Below are 19,666 nucleotides of genomic sequence, written 5' to 3' on the forward strand. Positions count from 1 at the left end.
TGTTAGAGTGGGTCGCTGGACTCTTCGTCGTCGTCGGTCTATCATCGGAGGTTGGTCTCAAGGCAGCAATGGAGGTCGTGAGGTGTGCACCGGGGTCTTGTTGTGTGTTGCTTGAAGCGCCTTTAGAGACTAAGGGGAAAAATAAAAAATAAAAAATTTTCTTCACCCAAATTATTCTTCTGTGCTCTCTGTTTTTTCCCCTCCCCTCTGTGTGTTGTGTGCCCTCTAAATATATCAAAAAAATAACAGTAACATGGGTGAGTCGAGTAAAACCAGAGAAAAAGAGGAAAGGGAAAGCGTTCGGTTTTGACGAAGGAAAAATGGGAGGAGAAACCAAATGTTTATTTTTAACTAAAACAGAATCTAAATTTTTTTAATTAAAAAACTTTTATTTAAAACAAAATTATATAAATCAAATCAAATCTTTTTATTTCTTTTATTTTAATATTAAATCAAATTCTTTAAAACAAAATCTATTTTTTTTTAATTTAATTTAAAATTTAGCTTATAACCAATAATAAAGTAATCTTATAGTATTTAATAAAATAAAAATGAAATAATTAAAAATAAAACAAAAATAAAGCTGGACCAAATACGGTGTCTACAATAGACTTTCTCTTATCTCGTCCCCATACTTTTTTACTTACAACTAAAAAGGATGGACAATTTAAAATATAGCTAACTCGTTAAGGCAAATGTTTTTAAATTTAAGTTAGAGTATATATACTCATATAATAAAACGTGACGGAATAAATTTTGGTATTAAACTTATCTAAAAATACAAACACAAGATCTTTTTTTTTTTTTAAGGAAATTCCGAACACAAGATCTTTAAGTAGGCTCCATATCCTTCGATAAAACAGCTCCTTGATATATGTGTTTGTGGAGGGAGAGAGAGAGCTGAGGAGATTAATATCCAAATTATAATGTTGGTTTTGTTGTAATCAAAGATATAACAATTAAAATTACAAGTCATCTTATAATTTATTTACCACCCATTTTTCTTTAGTTCTTGATATTATCGCTTTTTTTTTGTACCAATTTATCTTTCAAAGATATTCAATATAATTTTACAAGTTCTATTCACCTCTCTCTAACAAATATTTCATTCCAACCCTAGAAAATAAATAATATTGTACTTTGTCATCTTAGTATTTAAATGGAATATAAAATTATTGGAACGAAATAACTAGGGTAACTATCTAACCAAAATTAAAATGTTACATTTCTATTGATTTATTCTAGATCAATATTAATGTTATTATTTTTTTAATTAAACAAAACTGGATAATTTATGCATAATAAAAATGAAACCAAAAGTGTGGCACCCAGACCATATTATAAGAATTAGAAACAATTCAATGTCTAGATATTCTTTCATTTAACAATGGAACTCTATCGAGTTACTTTTAACATCTGCACATAAATGAGACACACCCATTTTCCTCATCATCTAAATGAAATTTATTTGATACAATGTCAACAATTAAGGGAATTAAATAAAAATATTCTCTGATTGCACATGGAAATTCATTATTTCCATGGCCTATCGCCACACTTGTTTGGCAGGCAAATTTCCTTGGCAATGTCATCAAATTGAATTCCAGTATCATAGATCTCTCCATTTTTCCAATCATTAGGGAGTTCATAATTTGTAAAATACGTGTTCTCATTATTGTATCCTGAAGCTACCATTATCATCAACTGAAATCCTCCTTCAATTACTTTGGTCGTGTGCCAAATAGCACCGTAGTTTCTCTGCATGGGTTCCCAATTTGAGGAACCAACCTACAAATTCAATGCAAAACCAAACAAAACTCATGTTAAAAACTATCAATTTTGTTGTAATACATTGCAAATATATGGTTTTTTCTATGTTGAAGTTTTTATTAGTTTACCTCAGCTATTTCAACTGCTTTTATTTCTGTTTGGCCGCCTTGGTAAAGGAATTTTATGGCCAAGTAGTTTGGCTTTTGGCTCCATTCCTCCACTCGTACCGACAAATTCTTGTTTCGGTAGGTACAAGGTATCCTGTATTTACATGTAGAACATTATATTTGTTAAGTCTCTTATATTTTCGATGTAAGAGCGTTATAAAAACAATGAAGCAATGTAGATAAAATGCTCACCTTTTATACTCGACATCAACTAATCTTAGATTCAAAAGTTCTTTTCGCTTATTTTGCAAAGCCATTGCGGAGTATGCTTTCTTACTGAGGATAAAGTCATGTTTGTTATTGCTAGTTTGATCTGTCACAACCACTTTAGTCCCTGCAGTGGTGCACAATCTTCTATCCTTGCACCTTACCTTCAACAAATTTTGAAGGAAAAAAAATATATAAGACACTAGTTCAGGATTCGAGACAAAAATATAAAAGTGCGTTTGATTGGTAATCTAAAAACATAAATTAAAACACATGGGAACACATAGAATTCAATAAAAAAATAAAATTGTATTCCACGTTTTCATGCCTCAAGTCGCTTGGGTGACTTGAGACTTCAAGAAGATCCTAATTCAATTCAATAAATCTAGAAACAAAAACATAATCCAAATTGATACCAAATATGCCAAAATTTTACCTGAAAACAGGCACCACATCCAGCTCCTTCTTTATAAAGAGTTGAGACAGCACTTGCGACATACCCATTGGACAATTCTAACGCCAAGGAGCCATACCCACATGCCCCTTCTGCAATATCCAAATCAAATGCATTAAATTAATCAACCATTATAATTCACATATAATTTCAATACATTTGATGACACAAAATCTACCCAAAGTTTTAACTTAACCATTATCATAAAATAACGTAAAAATTAAATAACAGTGAAGCCTACGATGAATGGATAATGTATCATCATAGTAATAAGCAGCCTTGGATTGACGAACGCAACGATCACAAGCAGTGGCAGAAGAGATGATGAAGAAGAAGAGAACGCCAAGAAAGAGACCCATTTTGGTTTTTCCTTTTTTTGCAAGAAATTAAAATGATTGAGTGTGAGAAAGAAAGCAACAAAAGATGGTGCTTTATATAGTAGTTCAAAACCCCAAAACCAGTGCATAGAAAGTCGACATTTTCTAAAAGGCCAATTGATTTTGAAGGCTTTAATGATGTTTTTTAATTATATTTTATTTTATTGGTGGGGATGCCATGTGAGAAGGAAAACGATGGGTGATTAATAATTTAATTTAATGAGCATTGAGAAGTTGGGGGCAATTCGGCTATCATTTGGAGATTGCGTTTGGAAAAGGTCAAAATCCATGTCTTTTTCAGACACTGGATTTATGGAATTTTTGTTTGGTTATATATACACGATAATGTATATAAGAGAGGACAATTATCTTCATTGAAGACTTTTGGGTGGAACAAAAAACAAAGTCGTGAGGGTTATGTCCAAAACGGACAATATATTAATTAAATTTAACCAAGCAATCAACTTAAGATTTTGGGTTGAGTGGTGGTTTATTCATCTTTAAGATGGTATCAGAACGGGAAGTCGTCTAGCCGTATCTAAGAGATAATAAGAATATTTTGTATTAAACTTACCTAAAGGTTCGAATACAAGATCTCATGATAGGTGATATTACGGGGTATTATACCTTTGCCAATAAAATTGCTCTTTGAAAGCATATATGTAATATATAGCTTAGGAGATTAATATCCAAATTATAATGTTTGTTTTGTTGCAAGAAAATATATAAACTAAACAATGAAAATTACAAGTTATCATTTATTTACCACCCATTTTTTCTTTAGTTTTTTAAAATTATTGGGGCATTTTTTTTTACCAATCTATCATTCAAAGATATTCAATATAATTTTACAAGTTATATACACTTCTCCTAACAAATATTTCATTCTAACTCTAGAAAAGAAATAATATTGTACTTTGTCGGTCTTATATTTCTAGGTATTTAAATGGGATATAAAATTATTGGAAAAATATAACTTGTCCCACGTTGAAAAGATAAAGGGAGCTAACAGGATATAGTATCAAAGCCCAAAAGCTAAAACGAACATACGGTACGGTCAAAAAATAGGATCTGACCAAGATTGATAAAGCAAAACAGTCATGATATTGATGAGGTAGGTTAAGGATCCCACATTAGAAAAAGAATCTTATAAGTTTGATAATAGACCTAGCTACTTTTGTTACTGTCAATTGATTTTGATATGGAACCTATAAACATATATTTATAACAACTAAGGTCACTATCTCGACCAGAATTAAAATTTTACATTTCTATCGATTTATTTTAGGTCAATAATAATGTTATTATTTCTTATTAAATAAAACTGGATTTATGCATAATAACAATGAAAAAACAAGTGTACTGGCAGCCACAGAAACAATAAAAGGTCAAGATATATGTTCAAAGAGGACCAAACATAAAATGAGAATAATATTTTAAATATTGCATTATTTTATTTAATAAAGGAACTCTATTGAGCTCCTCTTAACATTTTGTATAGAAATGAGGAACACACACCCAATTTCCTCATCATCTAAATGAAGTTTATTGGATATATGGCAACAAGGGAATTATATAAAAACTATATTCTGATTGCACATGGAAATTCATTATTTCCATGGCCTATCGCCACACTTGTTTGGCGGGCAAGCTTCTTTGGCAATGTCATAGATTTGAATTCCAGTATCATAGATCTCTCCATTTTTCCAATCATAAGGAAGGTCGTAATTTGTAAAATATGTGTTTTCATTATTGTATCCTGAAGCCACCACTATCTTCAGTTGGAAGGCTCCTTCAATTACTTTGTTTGTATCCCAGATAGCACCGTAGTTTCTCTTCATGGGTTCAAAATCTGAGGAACCAACCTACAAATTCCATACAATACAAAATAAAACAAAACTCAATGTTAAAAAAACTGTCAATTTTGTTGTAATGTATTGCAAATATATGGTTTCTGTACATGTTGTTGAAGGTTTTATTAGTTTACCTCTGCTATTTCAACTGCTTTTATTTCTGTCTGCCCACCTTGGTAGAGGAATTTAATGGCTAAGTAGTATGGCTTTTGGCTCCATTCTTCCACTCGTACTAACAGATTCTTGTTTGGATAGGTACAAGGTATCCTGTGACATGTAGAGCATTTTTGTTTGTTAAGTCTCTTGGGACTCGTTTGATAGTGTTCTAATGTTTCTTTTTCTTCCTTTTAATAAAGAAAGATAAATTGTATCGTCCCAAGATCCATGAATTCAAGTATAATAAAACAATGATTATGTTTATGTTTTGGAACAACATTGTAAATGGAAACAAGAAATGAGAAACTTGTTTTGATTACAATTAAGAATGTTCCCAAAAACGAGAAATAAGAAAAAACATAATTAATTGCAAAATGTTTAGATTTCTTAAGAAAATTAGAAATGAGAAACGGTTACGAAACGGACCTTTTATCTTTTCGATGTTATCACAATAATAACAATGTAAGAAATGCTCACCTCTTATACTCCACATCAACTGTTCCTAGATTCAAAAGTTCTTTGCCCTTATTTTGCAATGCCATTGCTGAGTATGCTTTCTTACTGAGGACAAAGTCATATTTGTTGTCGTTATTTTGATCTGTCACAACCACTTTAGTCCCTGCGGCGGTGCAGAATCTTCTGTTCTTGCACCTTACCTTTGAAGACCAATACACGACCAATCAACAAAAAAAAAGGGTGTTCAAGACAAAAATATAAGGCTGTATTTGATTGGTTATAAACTAAAAACCTAAATGTGAAGGATTCAATAAAAAAACTAGGTTGTATCCCAATTTATATGTATTTGAAACCAGATTTGAAAATTGAATCTATAATATAATAATTTATAATACATTATATTTTACATATTTTTATTTTAACATAAACGAAGGGAGTTTAAAACATGAAATAGTATATTTATAAAAGAATTATTATCATTTTTTTTATGTAATTCTATATTTTAAAGTTTCAAATTCAAAATCTAAAAGATGCTGCCTTTAGAATTTCCATTATTTCGATAACAGCATCTAAAAACAATCTTAAAAAATATATATGTCCAACATACTGAAAACACATATCAAATAGGTCATAATTTTACCTGAAAACAGGCACCACATCCAGCTCCTTGTTTATAAAGGGCAGGCACAACAGCTGCAACATACCCATTGGATAATTGTGATGCCAAGGAGCCATACCCACATGCCCCATCTGCAATATTCAAATCAAATACATTAAATAAATCAACCATTATTCACATATCATCTCAATACATTTGATGACACAAAATCTAAAGCCAAATCTTTACGTTGAATAGGTGTATCGTCGTAGTAATAAGCAGCCTTGGATTGACGAACACAACGATCACAAGCAGTGGCAGAAGAGACAAGGAAGAAGAAGAAAAAGCCAAGTAAGAGACCCATTTTGTTTTCTTTTTTTCTCCTCTTCTTGCAAGAAAATGATTGAGTGTGAGAAATAAACCAACAAGGATAGTGCTTATATAGTAGTTCAAATCCTCGAAACATCTTGTAAAAGGCCAATTGATTTTGAAGACTTTAATGATGTTTTTTATTTTATAGATGGGATGTGAGAAGGAAAACAATAGGTGATTATGCTTAAAAAATGAAAAAAAAACGATAGGTGATTAGTTTTAAGAAGCATTATTAAGGAGTTCGAGATTTATGTTGGAAAAACAATAAATCCATGTCTTTTTCAGACAGTGGATTTCATGGAATTTTTGTCTTGTTCATCCATATTTGGTCAAAACTCAGTGGCTTGTATCCCAGCTGCGCCTTATACTTCTATTTAAGGGTTTTTTTTAGTATATATTGGATCTTCACCTAATTTTTTTACTTTAATATTTTTCTTTCTGTGAACTATGGTCTCTCCACTTAAATTACATATATTTTACCTTTTGATTAGAAAGCACATGGAGCGTTTAGAATATTAAATTTTCATCGACATTTTTATATGTTTATGAGTTTAATATCGATATGAGAAGTGAATCGACATTTCCATAGCCTCGTAAAAAATTTTAAAAAGTATGAACAAAATATCACTACTATAAACATAATATTAATATTAATTAATCAATTTTAACTTATTTAATAAAAGAGTGAAATGTTTATCTTATTTTGAAATGTTTGTTATAATTTTTTTTATTTTGACATTGATATTTTATCAATATTTCCAAAAAGTCTCTAACATTTTCAACGATATCAAAATTTTAAATATTGGGTTCGTTGGTGATTCATTTTTAAAATGAAAAAAAAATTCTTTTCATTTGAAGTAAATAACTTATACACTTATCTCTAGTAAATTTATATTGCATCTTTCTTTTAATGAATTCAAATTTATCAACAAGATAAAAATATGAAATAATAAATATATAGTATTATAGCTTTTTTTTAGTACAATCCAGATGAGAGATTCGAACTCATAATCCATTGGTCATACATATGTGTCGATTACACTGAGTTAAGCTAATGTGTGGACTATTATAGTTTTTTTTTTTCTTCTCTAGATTATAAATATATCAAAAGAAATTCAGTTTTAGTTAAGTTTTTATGAATTCAAATTTATGAACAAGATAAAAATATGAAATAACAACAAATAAATAGTATATTTATAAATTTTTTTTCCTTCTTTAGACTATAAATATATGAAAGAAAATTAATTTTATCAAGAAAACTCTACTAAATGTTTCAAATTTCATTATCTTTTCAAATATTATATACATAAGTTAACCCCTTTTCTATTTTGAAATAACAACAAATAAATAGTAGATTTATTGTTTTTTTTCCTTCTTTAGACTATAAATATATCAAAGAAAATTAATTTTATCAAGAAAACTTTACTAAATGTTTCAAATTTCATTATCTTTTCAAATATTATATAGATAAGTTAACCCCTTTTTTATTTTGAAAAAAATAATATAAAATATTGTAGGTATAAAATCATAAATTTTTAGTTTGATTTTCAAAATTACTTACTATGATTATTTAATTATAATCAATGCATCTAAAATAATTATATTTATGTCTCAAATTCTGGATTCACCGCTATTTCTTGACATATTAAATATCTAATCTATCACTCCTATCCAATCAAAAAATAATTTAGTTCATAATTTACATTGGAAAGATTAAAAAAAATAATAATAATAAAATAAACTTCATCATATTTCGCCTTATTAAAAGAAAAACCCTATCTTACCCACATAATAATCTCACCCCTCTTCTCCACCATTTTCATATATTTTTGTTGACTCATCTATCATTCTCTCATTCAATTTTGATAATATTAATCAATTAGGAAAAGTAAATTGAGTTTTTTCTTTTTTAATACTTGGGATTGAAATTAATATATATAGTGAGACAAAATAATTAGAAATATCTCTTAATATAAAGTTTTTCAACTAGAGATTAAGAACAAAAGGGATTAGTGATTAAATAGATCATATACATACCAATGTAAAAATACGAGAGGAGAGAAATATTCTAAATGTTTCAATATTATTCATTAATCTCATAGAATTCTATATTGAATTCTCTTATACTTCGTATGAGGAATACATACTTATTTTCTTCATAATCTAATATCATTTAATATAAAATTTATTGGATCAGTGTTAGAGCTCGAATGGAATCACAATTTACGAAGGTGAAATTATTGTTTCATGCAGAATAATCTATTTCCATAGTCTATCGCCACATTCCTTTAGAGGGCAAACTTCTTTGGCAATATCTTCAATTTGAATTCCAGTATCGTAAGTCTCTCCATTTTTCCAATCGGCAGGAAGCTCATAATTCGTCCAAATCCAATTCTCATTATTGTATCCTGAAGCCACCACTATTCTTAGTTGCAGTGCTCCTTCAGGAACTCTATTTGTGTCCCAAATAGCTCCATAGTTTCTTTTCAGTGGTTCCCAATCCGAGGAACCAACCTGTTGTCAAAATTCAATATTGTCATCAACCAAAAATGATATGAATGAACTTAATTATTTAACGTTTTTGTGAGTTTTTATAAGCTTACTTGTGCAATATCAATTGCTTTTATTTCTGTTTGGCCGCCTTGGTAGAGGAATTTCATGGCCAAGTAGTATGGCCTGTTGCTCCATTCTTCTACTCGCATGAACAAATTTTTGTTTTTGTATACACATGGTACTCTGTATGTGCAACATTGAAACACACCAAATGAGTTGACATCTCTAGCAAAGGAATTAGTTTGGAAAAGTATTGCATTCATAATCATCAATATTCTTTAAGCCACGTTTTTTGATACAATATGGTATCAGAGTCTAAAAAGCTCAAATGAGCATCCAATTCAAAAATGGGATCCGACCAAGATCAATAAGTCAAAAGAACCTTGATCTTGAGGTGCATGTTAAGGATCTCACATGAAAAGATAAAAGAGACCTAATAAACGTTTATAATAGACATTGGCTACTTCTCCTCATAGTCAATTGATTTTGAAATGGAGACCCATTAATATTGATATTGTACAGAGTCCAAAACGCTCAAACGAGCATTCGGTCAGAAAATGAGATCCGGTAGATCAATTAGTCAAAAGAGTCATGATCTTACGGGTTGAAAAGATGAGGGACCTAACAAAAGTTTATGATAAAACTTTATTGATAATAATTACTTCGGATTCAAAAATGGGACTTATATCAATATTTATGGGATTCATCTCAATACTAATTAAAAATGAGACTATTGAGAAGAGTGAGTAGTCCAGGTATATTATAAATAAGGTCTCTTATTTTATCAAATAACAACCGTAACAAAGCTATTATGAAATAGCTAGAAAAACTTACCTCTTGTATTCGATATCAACCATTCCAAGTTTCAAAAGATCTTGGGCCATACCCCATCGAGCCATTTCAGAGAAAGCTCTCCTACTGAGAACAAAATCTGTTCGATTATCGTAGTTTTGATCAGTCAAAGTTACTTTAGCTCCTATTGGACTGCAAAGCTTTTTGTTCTTGCACCTCACCTGAAAAATGAAGATGTTAAGCATCAATAAAACCACATCTCAATCAAAAGTTTAAACTGATGAGTTGGATAAATTTAATTAATTTATATATGGATTCTCAACCGAATAAACTATCACTTATAAACTTATATTGCAAGACAAAATAAATGGATAAATGGAGGAAGAATGAGATACACAAGAATAGCTAAATACCTGAAAGCAAGCACCACAACCAGCTCCTTGTTTGTAAAGGGAAGGCACACCACCAGCAACGTATCCATTGAAGGACTCAGTTGCCAAGGAACCATAGCCACATGCACCATCTGCATCAAATAATTAAGCCCACTCAAGCAATTATAATCAATGGTAGAAAATTATTCGAATCTTCATAAAATAAAATAAAAATAAAATCTTTACATTGAATAGGTGCATCGCTGTAGTAATAAGCAGCTTTGGATTGATGAACACATCGATCACAAGCAGTAACAAAAGAGACAAGAACAAGGAAACCAATGAAGGCAAGAAATGAATCCATTTTGTGAAGAAACAAGCAAGAAGGGTGAAGACCTTTTATAGGGTGCATAAAAATGGGTGTAAAGAAAGAGATTTGGCAGTTCCCATAAGGCAAAATCGATGGATTTTTATGAAGCGGGTGACAAAGAAAGGACATAGGTTTTTTACAAGAAAAAACACAGCACACAGCCACCGATATATTGCTTATTGGTGCGCTAGTCAAGAGTAGGGGAGAGTTCCAATCTTTTGCTTAATGGATGGTTAATTATTTTTAGGCAAAATTTAAGTGGTTTTTCTTTGCTGGTAACACGATTATAGGCTCCTACATAAAGCATTATTTTATGCAAAAAGTTACTCACCAATTGTACTTGTATTAGTCTCGAGGTTAGGTGTGTTAATGGGTGAGATCAGAATACAACCTACATTTCTATCTTTTATCATTAACTGTACTTAGTTATGAGCAAAAAGAGTGTTAAAAAGATAGATATTTATAAATGATTAAATTTATTAACATAACCAATCAACTTATGCTTTTAAGTCTGAATTTTTAAAGCTCGAACGCCTAGTATTGATATGCAGTTTTCTTATAAAGAAAATGAACAAAAAATGGTTAAAATTAAAAAAAGAATTAGATGAAAAGAAAGTTGTTCTATCGTAGATAGGATCACTGCTTTGAAACCAATTTCGGTACAACGTTGGTGTTATATCATATGTCCGTTGCTCCCAAAGATTAACGCAACTTCGAACTCAGGTATGTATTTATTGGAGTCGAATGAAATAGAAAGTAACGTTCAAATAATTAATTAAAACATAAATAAAACGTTTCATTAAAACTTTTAAAAATAAACAACAATAAAGATGTTCATTTTTTCTTTTATCATTTACGAGGAAAGACAAACACGGTCGAAAACAAAGGCAAACACGATCGAAACCTTGAGACTACAAAGGAGGAGTTGGGGCGATGAGCATTAGCATTTATTTACCATTGGCCTTCGTCGCATGGTGTGCAACTTTCTTGGCCTTTGGCAATGGCGTCGATCTGAATTCCAAGGTCGTAGATCATCCCCGGCCTCCAATTCGCCGGCATCTCTCGCTCCGCCCTGACCCACATCCCGTCGAACCCCGAGATCACCCTTAACTGAAAAACCACCGCCCCTTCCACCGCCGCATCTGTCTCCCACACCGCTGTCCCATGCCTTCTGTTCATGAACCTCGTTCTCCCTGAATTCACCTTTTCTCCAACAATATATATACACACATGAGATTATGTTTTTGTGGTACAAATCAAACAAACAAGCTTTTGATTTAAGATGTATATCAATTAATATTGGTTTTGACATATTTAAGATGTTAATTTTGTTTTTTTTTTCTTTTCTATGAATTTTAAAACATGTGTAATTTAATATGTATGTCAATTAATGTTCGTTTTGACCTATCTAACATGTTAATTTTTGTTTTTTTTTTCCTTTTTTATGTATTTTAAAAAATGTGTAAGAGTAATGAACCATTCTGTTTAATCTTGCATTTAATAATTTATTAAACACTTTTCTTTTTAAGATTTTGGAATTTATTAGGCCATAAATTTAACTTTGTGTCAAGTTGACAGGTCCTCCTCGACCTTTCAATTATATTAAACTTATTTTGTTTAATATATTCCTAAACTTTAACAAATGCACAAACTTATTTGACATTAAATTAAAATTTCGTTTAAGTTCATGATATATGCTTAAATAGACATATGACTAATTTAAAGTTTATGTCACCCATGTAATCCTTAAGTAAATTCAAGCAATATGATATGCAAATATTAAATGTATACAATAATAGACCTAATAAATTTCCAGACCAAAAAAAATAGACTGGGTAAGAAAAAATAAATTATCAAGATTCAAACCTCTAACTTTTTTTAGTGATTCAGTAAGGATGAATATTCGAACCTCTAATCTTTTAGCTAATAATATATAACCGTAAAAACGAAGAATCTTTTGACTAATAATATATATCTTTGATTAGCTGCCCTATAAATTTGTTTGAGAGCTGGGGTGGTTTTTTTAAGCTTACCGGATGAAGATGAACTAGTACTATATCAGTCTGGCCACCTTGGAACAAGAACTTGACAGCCAAATGATGTGGCTTTTGGCTTGATTCTTCAGTTCGTACTGACACATTTTGTTTTTTGTATTCACAAGGAATCCTGCGAAATCCATGCTTATCCATCAATAAACATATATTCATCCAACTAGTTTCTTTTTGGATTTAAATTAATTTCATTTGTCTCCAATTCTACTCGTAAAATATCTACTTTAGTTTCTATTAACTTTGAGAACTATATATGTCGAAGATTTAAACTTTTGTTTCTTCACTAATAGAAGCAAAAAACAACAATAATATAAAAATCTAACCTCTTGTATTCGACGTCCACAGTCCCAGTTTTCAAAATATTCTTATCTCTGGGCTTGAGAGCCATGGCAGAGAAAGCTTTCTTACTCAAAACAAAATCAGTGGTATTGCTGTGTAGATTCAGATCAGTCAAAATTACTTTTGTGCCACCTCTGCTGCAAACTTTCTTGTCTTTACACCTTACCTGCACCAAAAATGTACAACTACTTCCTCTAAAACCACTCTCAAGCCTCAGCCATACACTATATTCAATTTAGCATATTTCTCAAGTACTTAAACTACTACAAGAGTAGGAAAGTTATTTGCTTAATAACACCATCTTTTCATAAAATTTCTTTGAAGTAATCCATTACTATTCTCATGATCACTGTGCTTTTAAAATGTTCATTTTAATCCATTTACTTTTAAACAAATGACAATTTTGATGCCTTAATTTTATTTTTATCTTTTTCTTCCGTCACAATTTCAAGATGACATTAAATATATATTTCTTAAAATGTGATAATTATTTCAATTGAGGTAGAATTTATATTAAAATTTTAGATCAATCCCAAACACGCTATAAGATCATGTTTACCTGATAGCATGCGCCGCAACGAACTCCCTCCTTATAGAGGGAAGGGACACCGGCGGCGAGGTGCCCGTCGAGGAAACCAAGAGCCAAGGAGCCATAGCCACAAGCCCCAGCTGAAAATCAGAGAAGAATCTATAGATATAAAAAGAAGAAGGGAAAAAATGTAGATTTTGATGGAAAATATGATGAAGAGAAACAAAGGATTGGAGAAGTGGGAGATGTAATGTACATGAAAGTGGATAATGGGTAGAGAAATAGGCAGCCTTGGATTGGTGAACACAGCGATCACAGGCAGAGGCAGAAGAGGCCAGAAAGAAGAAGAGAAGCCACAAAAACAAACCCATTTTTGTTTTTGTTTTGTTGATGCAATATTGAAAGAGAGGAGAAATGAGAGATTGGGGTTTATATATTGTTGCTTTTGTGTAATAATTTTAGTAATATTTTTCACGTGGAGAGGAGAGATTATGTTCCCACCGACTCTTCTCTCAACATGATATCAATATATATTTGCATTTCTAAAACGAAAATGAGAAACTGAAATTTTGAGAATCTGAAGCACGAGAGTCCGATTTTATCACGATCGTTTAAAGGTTTGGATACCGAACCACGTATTTTTTGACTTCATTTTAGTTTCTCTATACTTTCAAAATATTTATTTTGTCTATATGTACTTTTTTTTAACTTTTGTTATAGGAATTAATTCCTAAGTTAGGTGACTATATAGGATTTGAACTCATCCATTCTCAATTTATCCCAATCTTATAGACCAACGAGTCATTCATGATGATTTTTAAAAAAAATTCTCTAGTTCTTGTACTTTTAAAAAGTGACCATTTTAGTCTCTAGTTACAAAATGTTAACACAAATTTTATACACGATGTTGTAAAGCCCTTTAGTACAGATTTATAGCCATATATCAAGAAATTTAGGAGTGTGAATTGTAATGCAAAAATTATGGCAGAAAAAAATGAGATCAAAATGAGAGTAAATAAACTAAAATATTCACTTTTTAAAAATAAAAAGACGCAAAACAGATGTTTCAAAGTACGAGGAATAAAATGAACAAGGATTGAAAATACAATGACCAAATGGGTAAAGTTTATATTGTCTTGTTGTCTTTCCATCAGTTGTAGCTATTTTAACGTTGGGAGAAATTACTCAAGACCTGAAGCTCTTTTAATGTTGGGAGAAATTACTCAAGACCTGAAAGAATACGTGGCTTGATCAGATAGTACACATGAGAGAAAATTTAAAATTTTTATTTCAAACATATTTAGAGGATAGACAAATTTCATTAACATACCACCTAAATAGTTACTAAAGGTGGCCACATGCATTGAATAATTTTGCCTTTATTCCGTCGCCTAAGGGTTGTAATTAAGACATGCTACCATGAACGAGACTAAGAAAGACTCAATTAATATAAGACATGAGGCTTAACTATATCATATAAAAAATATTAATTAGTCAAACATCTCGTGGGACTAGTCAAAACTCGACAATATGAATGAAACTAACGTAGGAAAGATACATTTAGTAGTATGTGGTCACTCTTTATATGTGAACTTTCACGACATCACATTCGATCAAGAAAGATAATTATGATTAACTAATTTCAAATAGCGTTCCTAGCACTGATAAAATGCTATTTATCTTATTATTTTCTTGGTCTAGCTAGTTTTATATTTTTTCTATGTAATAGTTGGTTATCTTATTTATCTATTGTATTGCTCCATATTTTAGGCTCTTCTCTTTATACTACGAGTCCTTGTACATCTTTTCTAAATATGAGTTGAAATATTTCGGGCTATTATCAATCCATATGGTATCAGAATCCTAAAAATCCTTTTTCTTCTCCAGCTAACAATGTCAATGGTAGCATCTCTATATTTTTCCTCAGGACACAATTGACCACACCTATCTCCGTTCTTCCCATACCCTCTACCCATATCCTTACTCTAGAAGCAACTCCTCCAAATCAACCTCATTTCCAGCTCTATAGAGCGCTTACTAATTTATTATCGATAATTGTCACACACTCCTAACTCTTAGGTACATAAGGAAAAGAGAAGTGATCAAGCTCTAGGGCCCAAAACCAACTATGGCACCCAATTAATAGTTGTTTATGGGCTATTCGGCCTCTAAATTAAATATAAAATTGACTATTTGATAAAGAATAGTATTTTACTTTTTTTTTCTTGTTTCAATTGTTGTTGTTAAACTAAAAAGGAAAATAGAGAAGGAAAGCAAAGAAAATAGCCGTCCACGACACGACATCACATAACACAGGAAATGTTAAATTTACGAGAGGATTAGATTCTCTAGACTTTTTCGGTTGTATTTTTCAAAAATGGGGTTTTTGGACGATTCAACCTTTTTAAAATTATTTTCCATTGTTTTTCTTAATCTCGAAAACTGTGCGAAAAGATATTGTTTCGTATTTTTATTTATTTTTATCTCATAATATCGTAAATCAAACAAAACATATAAAAATAAATCATTCTTCCATTGATCACCATCACTTCCAATAAGTATTAAAATTAATTGAAAAGTATAGAAATCAAAAGAAATATTTTAAAATATTAAAATTAAAATGATTCGGAGTTGAAAATACAAACTAAAATAATATTTTATTCTAACTTTTTTAATTTAAAATTTTGGAGAATGAAAAAATAGTTATAGAACATGTTTTGGGTCATTTTCAAATGCTTAAGTAATGGGGTCTTATGCTTGAATCATAGAACATGTTTCTGGTCTAACTTTCGTTCTTCACTCCATTCGATTCACTCTCTTTGCTTTTTGACTCATCTATGAGACATCTCTCCTAGAATCTCCAAGAATAATTTAGAAAGACTAATATATCTAAGATAGATTTGTAGAGACAGCTTTAAGAAGCTTCTAGATAGTTAGTGTTGTATTTTAACACACACACTCCTAACTCCCCAAAGTCTTATCGTCGTTTATAAAAGAAAGGTTAAATTTTCGATGTCGTGACTATTTAGTTTTTATAGTTTAAAATATTTTTAATAAAATAATTATGTTTATGAACTTTTGTTTATCTAATATCAATACTTTAGAAAGATTATAATAAGTCCATGAATTTATAATTTGGTGTCTATAGGTAATTGTTATGACAACTCTCAATTTATACTATATTTACACTGCTAAAATGCTTAAATAGTTTGAAAATCAATGGGATGATCTCTACATAAGTATAATCAATACAGTCGAGGGTGGAGTTAGATCTCGGTAGAGCCAAAATTTTTATAAGAGAGGACAAAAATTTTTATCTGCTAAAAGTTTTCGTATTTACAATCTATTCCTTCCTAAAACTTTAGAGGAGTAATAAATTAGAGAAAAACTACAAAATCTTAAATATATGTATAATTTTTAAGTGTATGATAAACTAATTAGGAGAGAACAATTGCTCCCTCCTTACTTATTACTTTAGACCACATACCAACTCATGACAGAAACTAATTACATGCATAAAATAAGATTTCATAGACCAAAATAAAAAGTAAAAAGTGTAGAACCACATTAAGAAAATAGAAAAAAGAACCAATTTCCGATAAATAAGTGGCTTTGGTTAAAGTTCAAAAGATAAACAACTTAATAAAGATTTATAATATATATGAACTACTATTAAATGATTTTGAGATGGTTGATAGGTTTGTTTTTTTTTTTTTTTTTTTAACGAAATTGATAGTAATAATCTCTTGTAAAAGTAAAACCTGTTTTTTTTTTCCCACAAACATGTGAGTTGGATTTGAATTCAGTGACTTCTTAAAAACGAGTATATGTTTAGCTATATTCCTGATTTAGAGGAAAAGTGGTATTTTCTACTCCAAAGTATTTTAGATTGAATTTTTTACCTTTGTTTTTCTAACCATTCAACATGTTATTTTAATTTTTTACCCTTTTAACTTTTAGCACTTGTGTAAGCTAAAACAAATCATCTCCCCCTTTTAACTTCTAACTTTCTTCCCTCTTCTCCTTCATTCTCAATCCCAAACCTCTCGATCTCTCTTTTCAATCTCGAAACGCTAAATATGCTAGCAAGTAAATTTATGCCCCATTTTTTGTTTTGCCAAATGCGTACTTAGTTTCTTTATTTTAGAAAGAAAAAAATTGTATGGGTCATTTTCATATTAACATGCTAAAAATAAAATAGGTCTGAAATTTGATCGAGGGGGGATGGACTTTCATTTTTTTCTCAAAAGGCAATTATAAAATTTTACTAAATATTGTCCCATCAAAATGAAAACAATTTCAAAATATCATGTCATTTTTTATCAGGAGAAAACTAACTATATGGAAACTAAAAAAATCACATGAAATATTGGGGACTAAAAGTAACTATATATAAGTACGCGATATTAACAAAATGTTCACATAAGTAAAAAAATTTAGAGGGAGTAGGCTCAAATGATAACTACCTATTTGAGCCACCATGATTTTTTTTTCTAATATTCGTGAGTATTCGAGCCACATTTAATTTTGTCACCTCGACTAATTTTACAGAACAACTACTTGACCCTACTACATTTGATTGCTAAGAAAACACATAGAAAATTAATTCTTAGATATAGGTGACTATCATATGGTTGAACACATCCCCCTAAATTCTTTTATGGGGACCACCATAGTTTAAACTCATTCCTTCTAAATTCTTTAGAATTTACCCCTTTTTTTCACAATGTATCAAATTAGATTACATTATTAATTTATTCCTATAATTTGAGCTTTGTATCAATTTTTATGATTTTAAAATTTTCAGCTTAATATCTTATTTGTTTTCCTTTTGTTATTCTTCGTTCATGGTTCAATATTCTGGTGTCCTACGCGCAGAGGAACCACACCAATCCATATCGAACTTGATGGTTAAACTCTACTTCAATGATGATATGGTAGGAGAGGTCCTGCGGAAAAATAGCTCGACGCCATGATGATAAAAAACTTAGCACTTCTAAGGGTATTTGTACTCTTGAAGGATGGCTAAGAATATCTGTTGGTACCAAATTCAGAGAATTAGTGCACTGTTCGTGGCATAACATCTATTATTGGATTCAAAAAAGCGTAGGCCTCAGTCAATTCGACAAAAAAAAAAAAGTTTAGTCTATTCTCTCACATATTATTAGAACTACCGAAACCAAATTGAATCTCAATCATAACTATAGAAACCAAATAAAAAATTTTAAAATAATAGGACCAGATTGAGATTAAGCTCGACAATTTATCCTGTTTTATAAATACTTTAAATCATATTTTTAAATTTATTAAATATTTTTCTGATTATTCAAACAATATCTAACGTGGTGTATCTGTAATATGTTATTGATATTTGTTATTGTTTGGGAATTATTTTGATGAAGGGGCAGTAGCCATTGTAATATACATGAAAAGGATTTTCATCTTACACAGCCACTAATGTTTGATAAAGCCACCCACCAAGACAGCAACAAAGTAAATACATTGCATTTAATATTGTTTTTCTTTAGGAGTGCTCAGTGCCTAAAAACAGGGGCGCCCACTCTCTTCTTTCACATGGCTTTGCCACCCACGTGTGAATGGCTTTTAATTTTTTTACTTTGTTTTGTTATTTTTTTCCCAGACATAGGCCCTTTTCATCAATTTATGGAAATTTGACACAAATTAATAATAAATAAATAGAAATAAACTGCCTGCATAAAATAAGAATATAAATTTCCAATTTAGCAGCAAGTTTAAACTATCATATGAGTCAAGTTTATGATATTTTTTTTAAGAAAGTAAAAGTATTGAGATTTTTTTAAAAAATGTATATAGTATTTCAGCTATCCAATATAACGTAATTTCCTCTAGAAATTATAATTTATTTAATAATTTTAAAAGTGAAATGCTAGGTATAAATAGTTTTAATGAACTTAATTTTTATTTTTTAAAAAAATTATGTAAATAAAATTGTTATTAATCAAATTATTTTTGTTTCTTCCCCATTTTTATCTCAACTATTTTTTAGTGTTTAAAAAAATATTTTTGTCAGGATCCAAACACACACCCACTAAACTAAAATATTACTTCATTGAAAGAAGGGCATATAAATTTAAGTATTTGCTTTGTAGCAATAATTTTTTGGCTTTACAAATATGTCAAAAAAACTTTAAATTATATATTTTTTTATATTTTTATTATTTCCAATTATTTCATTGGTGCGGATACTGATACAGACATCGTATTAGTTC

General features: G+C 30.1%; 4 protein-coding genes across 4 annotated transcripts; all 4 read right to left on the reverse strand.

Annotated features, from left to right (window-relative positions):
* Positions 1 to 1,406: 1,406 nt before the first annotated feature.
* On the reverse strand, positions 1,407 to 2,293 carry LOC111008024 (expansin-like A3). The gene is made up of 3 exons (XM_022280616.2): positions 2,130 to 2,293; positions 1,899 to 2,031; positions 1,407 to 1,788 (listed from the first exon to the last, which is right to left on the reverse strand). Exons 1-3 carry the CDS (start codon positions 2,192 to 2,194, stop codon positions 1,534 to 1,536), a joined length of 453 nt encoding a protein of 150 aa, XP_022136308.2. The 5' UTR covers positions 2,195 to 2,293; the 3' UTR covers positions 1,407 to 1,533.
* Positions 2,294 to 4,494: 2,201 nt separating this feature from the next.
* On the reverse strand, positions 4,495 to 6,402 carry LOC111007989 (expansin-like A2). The gene is made up of 5 exons (XM_022280551.2): positions 6,288 to 6,402; positions 6,081 to 6,190; positions 5,462 to 5,640; positions 4,963 to 5,095; positions 4,495 to 4,840 (listed from the first exon to the last, which is right to left on the reverse strand). The coding sequence occupies exons 1-5, from the start codon at positions 6,400 to 6,402 to the stop codon at positions 4,586 to 4,588; spliced, it is 792 nt and encodes a 263-aa protein (XP_022136243.1). The 3' UTR covers positions 4,495 to 4,585.
* A 2,168-nt stretch (positions 6,403 to 8,570) lies between these two features.
* LOC111007942 (expansin-like A2) lies at positions 8,571 to 10,490 on the reverse strand. Its single transcript, XM_022280494.2, has 5 exons — positions 10,373 to 10,490; positions 10,169 to 10,278; positions 9,798 to 9,976; positions 9,014 to 9,146; positions 8,571 to 8,924 (listed from the first exon to the last, which is right to left on the reverse strand). Exons 1-5 carry the CDS (start codon positions 10,488 to 10,490, stop codon positions 8,670 to 8,672), a joined length of 795 nt encoding a protein of 264 aa, XP_022136186.1. The 3' UTR covers positions 8,571 to 8,669.
* A 781-nt stretch (positions 10,491 to 11,271) lies between these two features.
* Positions 11,272 to 13,899, reverse strand: LOC111007589 (expansin-like A2). The gene is made up of 5 exons (XM_022280000.2): positions 13,672 to 13,899; positions 13,446 to 13,555; positions 12,871 to 13,052; positions 12,530 to 12,662; positions 11,272 to 11,699 (listed from the first exon to the last, which is right to left on the reverse strand). The coding sequence occupies exons 1-5, from the start codon at positions 13,784 to 13,786 to the stop codon at positions 11,448 to 11,450; spliced, it is 792 nt and encodes a 263-aa protein (XP_022135692.2). The 5' UTR covers positions 13,787 to 13,899; the 3' UTR covers positions 11,272 to 11,447.
* Positions 13,900 to 19,666: the final 5,767 nt, after the last annotated feature.

Source organism: Momordica charantia (genome assembly GCF_013281855.1).
Source record: "Momordica charantia cultivar OHB3-1 chromosome 4 unlocalized genomic scaffold, Mcharantia_2.0 BLBB01000004.1, whole genome shotgun sequence".
Taxonomy (NCBI): domain Eukaryota; kingdom Viridiplantae; phylum Streptophyta; class Magnoliopsida; order Cucurbitales; family Cucurbitaceae; genus Momordica; species Momordica charantia.